This window comes from Notothenia coriiceps, unplaced genomic scaffold (genome assembly GCF_000735185.1).
Source record: "Notothenia coriiceps isolate Sejong01 unplaced genomic scaffold, NC01 NC01_scaffold00024667, whole genome shotgun sequence".
In the NCBI taxonomy this organism is placed as follows: domain Eukaryota; kingdom Metazoa; phylum Chordata; class Actinopteri; order Perciformes; family Nototheniidae; genus Notothenia; species Notothenia coriiceps.
The window spans coordinates 379,234-388,489 of record NW_011357368.1 but is presented as its reverse complement, the minus strand read 5'-3'; the positions used below and the strand labels follow the sequence as shown (position 1 = coordinate 388,489).

The window sequence follows — 9,256 nt, the reverse complement described above, 5'->3', positions numbered from 1 at the left end:
TTGGTTAAGGGTAGACAAAAACAAAGATTTCAGGAGGCGGGAATCTTACTATCTTTCTGTGTCTGTTTATTGGTAAAAGGTACGCACGTTTTTCTATGCAGGATTACGGGCGGGGGTTAACCAGACCTTTGCTTTTGCAAAAGTTTGACCTATATTTATAGAGGTTTGGTCCGCATATTTAGGGATGGTCAGTGGGGGTGCGAAGACGGTGAGGAGGTACGGACCGAAGGAGGCCAAGCTACTATATAGCGGCCATTCAATTAAATCCTGACCAGTATTTCTTGGCCCACTAAACGATGGCTTATTGATTAAAGAGGAAGAGTAAAACAATCCATTATATCTTTCTCTTGACGAACGACAGAGAGGGTCGAACGTCGCCAAACTAACCGATGCGAACAATGACAGTTACCGCTATTTGTAAACTAACGACTGGAAGGTGGAGAAGTTCTCCACACTTGTAAAGCACGCATAGCAACATTAGCGCACCCTTTTTAGGAACTTACGGATTTTAAAGCAGCACGTTGCTCGCAAAAAATCCCCAAGCTTTCAGACACGCCCACCTCCAAGATTTTCAAGATTTTTGTAACGCTGCTGTGTGGACGGGCCGTTAGGCTTTACAGAGGGTGGTGAAAACTGCACAGAACATCACCAGGACGAATCTGCCATCCATGGAGGACCTTTACTCCCAGCAGCTCAGGAAGATAGCCCTCAGGATTATAAAAGACCCCCACCCCCCAGCCACAAACTGTTCAGTCTGTTGCCGTCTGGCAGGCGGTACCGCAGCATCCGGACTAAAACCACCAGACTCAGAGACAGTTTCATCCCGCAGGCAATAAGACTGTTAAACACCTGAACTGTTGAAACAACATCCATAACATTAATCTGCTCTTAGTAATGACTTCATATTCCAATCACTTGTATATAGACTCTTATTGCACTATTTCACTTTTTTTCTTTTTGTATTTATTTGCACAATTTGTTTTTGTTTTTCTGTTTTATTGTGTTGCTCTGTTGGAGGAGCCTGTGACCTAAGATTTTCATCGTCATAACTACTGTAGCTATGTTCGTATGACCAACACAAGCCTTGAACCTTGAACCTTGAGCAGGTGAAGTTAACCTGTGCCATTGGAGGGTCAGCAGCCCTGCAGCTTCAATTCACCTTCACTCTCTGTAGCCCCTCTGTGAGGATGTTGTACAAAAATGAACATATTATCACCCGCTGTTTAAAACCAACCAGTCACTCGTCTAAAATCTGACCAACAGTGGGTCAGACTTTGGCATTATTGCACTATACAGTTCAAGCATTTTATATTAGAACGCTACTGGATATACATATTTCTCCATATTTTTTGTTATCTATTTTGGTACAAAGTGCAAATGTTTACATGTTTATGTAAAGTATATATTTGTTTGACAAAATCCAATTTCGAGGGAAGTGTTCTTGTTTCTGATTCAGACACATAACTGAAACCGGTCGTGTGTGAAACACCAATGCATCGCAATTAAATGTATATCCATCATGAAGTTGAACAATTATCACACACATCTCTCAACAGCTCCATAATGCTGGAAATACCTCTAATGCATTTGATAATTACTATTGGCCATGAGCCAGGGAAAGCAACATAAAACATTTGACATAACTTAAAGAACCTACTCTGTGTGCTAGGCATCACGCACCTCAGTGTTTGAATAAAGGCTTCGCTGACACACAGCTCTGGTATCTGACGGTGTGCGCTCGTAAATAAAACACGTCTGTCGATGTGAAACTTGAAGTTTGTGTTATGACCCTGCAGAAGTCAGAGGTCAGGACCAACGGAGGCTACTTCTCAGGCAGTTATTATTACTGTCAATATGTCGTGGTGCAGAGCGAAGTGTGAGACGGAGAGGGTTGAGGAGCGTCTGTTTGTGACAGCATTGAGGAGGGTGTGGCTGCTATGCTAACATGCCTCTCATTCCTGCACAGAGAGTGAGAGTGAGAGGATGACCTGAAGCGGTCCTCATACAGAAACATGAGCTTCTTATCACCAGACAGATCTAATACATGTCAGTTTATTTTAATGACATGTATTCCTTCCTTTCACACGGTTCTTACAGCTGAAACAAGTTAGAGTTAAGACTTTTTCTAATGCCACTTGGAGTGACATGAAGGACCACCCAACGAAAAAAACTGCATCAACTACTAAGTTTAAAGAGGCCCTATTATGTGTTTCGGGGGTTTCCTTTTCCTTTGGTTTGTTATGTAGGTTTGTGTGCATGTAAATGGTCTACAAAGGCTCAAATCCCAAAGTTGGTAGTTCTCCCAAACACTACCAAGGCACAAAACAAAATATGATCCTACAATTACTAAAACATTTCCTCTTTAAGGAACATTTGTTTTAAAGGTACCCTATTAAACTGTTTATCATCAATATATCACAGGTCTCAGATATATACAGAGCCTGTCTCTGATTGGCTGAAACACCAAACAGATCATTGCAGCATTACCCATAATCCCCTCTGTTTCAGCCCTGTTTCCAAAGTGCTGATTCTCTGTCTGTTACTTTAGATCAGGGGTGTCAAACTCAAGGCCCGCGGGCCAAATCCGGCCCACAACCTCATTTTATGTGGCCCGCAAGAGCTAGCAAAGAATATAATAAGTTTATTATACGGTTACATTGAATCTTGAATCTACATGCCACTTTACAGAAGCACGTTGCCGATAAACTACATGTCCCACAATGCATCTTGTTTTGTGACATGCACACTGAAGAGACTTGCAATTATTTCTTCTTTCAGACGTAGTTAATTATGAAGTTAATACCCTATCCGATAATAATCCAATGCAGAGGTAATCATATAATATACTACATTATTTATATAGTCTTAAAGGTACAACCGGCCCTTTGAGTGCAACCATAATGCTGATGTGGCCCGCGAAGAAATTGAGTTTGACACCCCTGGTATAGAGAGAACACAAATAATATAAATACCAAATAAAAAAAAGGGAATTTCTGGCTATTTCTGCCATCTAGTGGTTAACATTTATATGTGCAAAATTGAAAATCATTCAAATGGCTGTTTACCAATACCCCAATAATGTAAGGTTGATGGAAACATAGATCTTAATAGAAAGTTAAGCAAGGAAAATCTGTAGAGGGAAACATTTGCGTAAAAATCTATACCAAATTTATAACAAATAAGAAACAAAAGCGGGGGGAAATGTCTCCTTTAAGGCCTGCAGTATATCGTGTCACTGCACCTCCACTAGGAAGCTCTGGTCGTTCTCTCGGAGGTGGCTGTAGGTCTCCAGCAGACTCTGGAGGTGTTCCCACAGCCTGGCTCTCTGCTCCGTGTCCTGAGGACGCAGTCTGGGGACAAACACAAGTCATATTTCAACTAGATGATGCTTAAAGTCTGTCCAGTATTAAAGAAGTATGCACAAAATATCTTACTCTCTCCTGAGGAGGTTACTGCTGAGGGTGACCATTCCAAACATGACTTCAATCATCTTTTTCATCACGTAGATTTTCCTCCTCAGATCCCCCTCTCCCTCCTCACCATCTCCATTCACAGCGATGTAGAGACACTCATCAAACTAAAGAGGACACAAAAGGACATAATTAAGACTACATTTCCCTATGGATGTACATTTAAAGAAAATGAAGTTAGTTGTTTTTAACTGTTCTCTAGAGAATACATATTTGCATTAGAAAGACCTGTTGACACTGACTGAACCTGAAGTAATTACCATGCACTGCAGGAGGACAAAGCCTGGTTTGATTCCTCAAGACTCACATGACTAACATGACGCTTCACTGGAAGAGAGGCCTGCTTTTAGATCACAGTGCTGCTACTGTTAGTAAAGCAAAGTTAAGGAATGCAGGAATTTGCTTCCAACGTGAAAGGATTTAAAAAAACAAGGTCAAAAGAGGTTTAATTGCATCCTTTTTGTAATGGATAAGTGTGGATAAACTACTCTGAGAATTGTGCAGGAGTGAGAACAGCTTTTATTTTGGAAGGTAGGCTCTACCTGGTGTAGGACGTAGATATGGTTGTTCTCTGTGGTGAAGGAGGTATAGCTGTCCCCCAGCCTGTCCACCATGGTGATGCAGGAGATAATGATGGGAGCAAACAGAGTGCTGATGCTGTCCTCAAAGGCTGGAAGCTGGCCATCACAACAGAGCAAGGTAACAACAAGAGTTAGGAGGTATTGTAAGAGCTATAAAGCACTTTGAAATGAGAACAAACAGTCTTGGTTGATTTCCTTCCTCCTTACCCCATGGCCATCTTCTTGGGACGCCCCGTACTGAGCCTGTACGTTCTGATAGAACTCTGGGTCGGTCCAGTGGAAGAGGACCTCGGCGCTCTGACTGGATATCAGCAAGCACTTCATCTGTCCTGCTGCGCTGTGGTGTCCTATTTACTGCAACTGCTCCACATTCATTATGCTATAAAGAAAAAAAAGTATTGAAAGAAAAGATACATGGATTACAGTATCAGCCACTGGAGGGACATTTTTCCCACACTCCATTGCCCTAAAGTAAACAGTATCTAAGAGCTGATATTTTATCAGTGACAACCTCTGGTGAGAGCACAGATTTAAAAAAAAAAAGGTCAGACGCAAAAATGCCAACTGTGTGGGACTTAAGGATGCTGTCAGTCAGAGCAGATATAAAAGTCCACAGCACTTCCATTAGCTGATGTGATATGTGATTGCACCTTAAGACACATATTTTTTATTTAATCAACTAAGGATTTTTTAAATGATAAAAAAGAGTTGTCTAGTATTGAATGTTGATCTAATAATTCTGCATAATCCAAATGCCATTAAACATCAACAATATTTTCAATTCAGTTCAGGGGAAGATGCACTTCTATTTCAAAACTCTTTGTGAAGAACTGGACTTTGTTTACATGACAGATGTGTCTGGTCTCCTCTCACTATTGTAGAAAGGCAGAACACATGTGATGCAACACTTCCTTAATACTGCTAACCATCATCAAGGTTGTGCACAAAGCCTGCAGTGACATCCCTTTACTTACACATTAGATCATGTTCATGTGCTGATGTTGTAACAACATGTACTTTAGCTGAATCAATACACTAAACAAATATAAATGTGCAGTTACATGTGCATAAGGGAACCATGGCATACATACTTGTACTTTACAGAGTATATAAATGTGTTGCCACTTTGTACTTCTACTCCACCACAATGCATAGGTAAATCGTATACCTTTGCTCCAATAGATTTATTTAATAACTTTAATTACTTTGTAGATTTTGTTTAATGATGTGATATATAATCAACTCTTAAAATGTTGCTAAACCTGGAGTAAATTCACAAGCTACCCTGCAGTATACACAGTGATTAAAATTAGCTGCAACTTTACCAGCTTTGATAACACTTTAATGCATAAATAACGATTATAACAAAAAAAAAATAATATATATTATTCTGAATTGGAACAATCTGCATAATCAGTACTTTTACTTTTGGTAGCCTACTTTAGGTATATTTGTTATGCTTGTACTTTAGTACTTTTACTTGAGTAACATTTTGAACGCAGGACTTTTACTTGTAACAGAGTATTCCTACACTCTGGTACTTCTACTTCTACTTAAGTACAAGATCTGAGTAGTTCTTCCACCTCTGATAGTATAGCAGAAAAGGCGAGGGGCACCTTTCTCTGTATCTAGTACTACTTTTGCTGGTATTACTTTAAGTACATTTTCCTGATTATACTCACTTTTACTGAAGCAGGACTCAGTAGAGTTTTACACTAGGTATTGGTATGCTTCTTTTTCTTTAGTCAATGATCTGAATATAATATAAGCCTGTATACATTTTAATATTTTGTAGCTCTGTTCCGATCTAAAGAGGCTACATCTCGTGTTTTACCTTGAGCTGTTTACTTCCCCTTACCAAACTTCAACTTCCTTAATTCACGCTGAATGCCAAATGTCGAAAACAAATACAAACTTATATTCATGCCCCTACTCACTCTGTGTTCCCTGCATCTCAGTCCAGTTTCTCTGCTGTCCCAAACTCCAGCAGTCCTCAGTTTGTGGAAGTTTTCATGTCGGCTGCTGTCTCAACCCAACCTGCTTCTTCCTGCAACACGCGGGTCATGTGACAGCAGCAGCAGGAAGTTAACACACAGATAAAGCGCTACTGAGGAGCGTCCAAACGTCTAAACACAGCCCACGGTAAAGAAAGAGAAGTAGTAAATGTGAATGCTTTTCTCAATGGGTAGTCCACCTCGAGGGATCAGCGAGCCATTGAAAATCACATGTTAGTGCCTAAAGTGGGGCACATGACTGAGGCTGTGTGCACACAATGGTTTGGTATTTGTGGAATGCAGTTTACTGGTTGAAATAGAGATTAGACATAGTGTATTGCAAAAAAAAAAAGCATTATAAATTAGGCTAAATCAGGCCTGAGTAGCTTGATAAAACACCAACTTAATCTGATTTTACATTCTGTTCTTGTATATCTAATATATGGGGCATTCTACCGAATTAGTACAAAGTGCAGTCCCACAACAAGAAAAAAAATATTTAGACATAGATATTTACTAAGAATATGTTATGGTCTATTAAACACAAGATAAGATAAGATAAGCTTAATATATACAAAAACATCATTTATAGGGTACTTTATATTGGGAAGTAGCTGTTCCCAACCCTGACATCTACATTTTCAATTTCTGTAAATAACACTACAACATTTATTTTTTATTTTGTTCAATGGTGTATTTAGAAGATCGTAATGATTACATTCAAACAGAAGTTGGAATAGTTAGATTTATTGTGGGTATCACTGTCCCCAGTTTTCATGTCACTACCGAAACACAAGGGTTTTTAGTCCAATGGCTGGGCCTGGTTTTTAGCCACACTCCTGCATTTTTGACGAGGCAGTGACACGGCATACCTGTCCCTCATGGCTGATTGGCAAGTAGCTATATCCCATACTTTTGATATGAAGCTGTTCCAAAATCTGGTTGGCGTGCAACCTTAAGAATTGTCACTACCGAACACATTATCTTCAATTAAGTACACTTTTTCGGGGTTTTATGCAAAGTATTAGGTTTTTATGTGTGTAAACCTTATATAGTATATGGTGTAAACCTCTTCAAAAACGTGTTTGCTAGCCATGTACTTGCTAGCATTCTTTAGTTATGCTCAATTTTAGCTAGAATCGTCACTACCGAAACATATGGTTACGTTTCAGTAATTGACATGATCGTTTCGGTAGTGACTAAATGGAATGGTAAGCAGGTAAATCTCATAGTTTTGAAATAAATGTGTTTTTAAAGTCTGAAAATCAGTCTGTTACTTTGACAGCGCCACCATTTGGTAGAGCACATTTTGTGTATTGATATCTTGTTGAAAAAAAAATAAAAAAGTTGAACTCCATCTGATTCAGCCAGCTCTACCATCTGGTTGACGTGTTATGCACAAAACAACCTCTATATGTCACTGTGGTTCGAACAGAATGCCTTTCAGCTAGCTTCCACTGAGAAAGTTGGCGTGCTAAAAATTACTGCTGATGAAATCACTCTTTTTGCTCAACTTTTGTAAGGTAACCATATCATTGTTGACATATTTTAGTGTCAGAGCACTGACTGAACATAATTAGATAACTTGATGCACAAACAAAGTTTTAACAAGGGTGTAATTATTTTTTTGAAAATATGCTCAACGAACTGGTCGATTTGGCCTTTTATGGTAAACTAGCAATATGACTTTTTCAGAGTTTCAGAGATGTTTTTCAATACAATATGGTAAATAAATAGCTAGATTCATGGTAATATTACTAAATGTAGTTCTGCCTTATGAGTCTCAGAGTGAAAGAGTGGTAATAATTTATATAGTACCTTTCATGCATGGCATTCAGCCCAAAGTTGCACACAGATGAGCAAGTTAGGCCAACACAGGATATAGACATTTGCTGTTAGGCCAGTGGTTCCCTGTTAGGCCAATTCAGCATATACAGTAAGATGAGAACAAAATACTGCAGTCACTACTGAAACAGTGATGTTTTGTAAAAGGTTAAGTATATTGAGTTATCAACTAAAATGATACTGATTGGTTTAATGTATGTTCAATTTCGACAATCATCAACTCTGGAATCAATATGATCAGTATTATGCATGTTACAAAGAAAGTTTGGATTATGATTTTTATGAATTGTATAAATTGAACTTAGAAATTTGATTAAAAATGCATTTATATTAACTTAATTGTAAAAACCCTCAAGAAATATTTGTTAAAATACTATTTAGAGAAGGTAAAACAATCTTAACAGGTTAATATGATACTTTTTTTACTACAGTGTATGTACTATGTTTCGGTAGTGACCATTTTTGGTAGAGGAAAAACATTCCAATACAGTCTGAAAATACGATATAAAAATGTACGGTTCTTTTACTAGATATGTGTAATTTAGATATGGTACAAAATATATATGGACAAAGTTTTGGGAAAAAAACATAAAACATTTCAAAAAATGTCCAACCTGACTTTGGTCCAATTCGGTAGAATGGCCCATATAGCTTATTGAATTTATTTATTTTGACATGAATATAGTTTAATTCATCTGCATCACTTGCTCATTGGTCTTGCAACATACTGTAATCTGCACTATTTTATTCTAAACTATTCTACGTGTTCTTCTTGCGCTATATTAATATATATTTTCTTTATTTTTGTATGTCCTATAGCTATGTTGCAATGTTGGTGGAGCTTGGGACTTTTCATTGCCATTTCTACACTGTAGCTACTGTGCATATGATAATAAAGCCTTTGAATCTTAAATCTTTGAATCTAGAAAATGTTATTTAATAGAAAAAGATAATAATAGAAAACATAGAGAATATAGAGAATTCTGATAAATAATTTGAAGTTATAATATGCATTTAATTGTTTACAGCTTTCCTATTGCATACATGGACCTGGACATTTTAAATTAAAAAAAGTCCCAAAAATGATCTCACAAATGTACATGTAATCTATCTGGTTACTATTGCTAAAAGACAGTTATTACTAAGAGATTTAAGACATGCAAAACAAACTTTAAACTCAATATTTACTAACCTCCCACATTTGTTCCTATATAAACATAAAATAAACAGGTTTTCCATCAATTGAGGAACTTGTAGGAGACATACATTACATATGCTGCATATACACAAATATACACTCACCAAACAACAGGCTGTTTCTCAGAGAATGTTTTGATGGCTATAACAAATCTGTGTTGTATCACAA

General features: G+C 37.8%; 1 protein-coding gene across 2 annotated transcripts in view; it reads right to left on the bottom strand.

The window, feature by feature from the left end:
- Positions 1-6,173, bottom strand: part of hps1 (HPS1 biogenesis of lysosomal organelles complex 3 subunit 1) — an 11,651-nt gene extending 5,478 nt beyond the window's left edge. The window contains exons 1-5 of one of the 2 annotated variants that reach the window (XM_010782370.1): positions 5,989-6,173; positions 4,259-4,430; positions 4,013-4,147; positions 3,435-3,577; positions 3,242-3,350 (exon numbers count right to left, since the gene is read on the bottom strand). In XM_010782370.1, the coding sequence (XP_010780672.1) occupies positions 3,242-3,350; positions 3,435-3,577; positions 4,013-4,147; positions 4,259-4,375 (504 nt within the window). In that variant the 5' untranslated portion in view covers positions 4,376-4,430; positions 5,989-6,173. The remainder of the gene's footprint in view (positions 1-3,241; positions 3,351-3,434; positions 3,578-4,012; positions 4,148-4,258; positions 4,431-5,988) is intronic. The other variant, XM_010782371.1, reaches the window with a different exon arrangement.
- Positions 6,174-9,256: the final 3,083 nt, after the last annotated feature.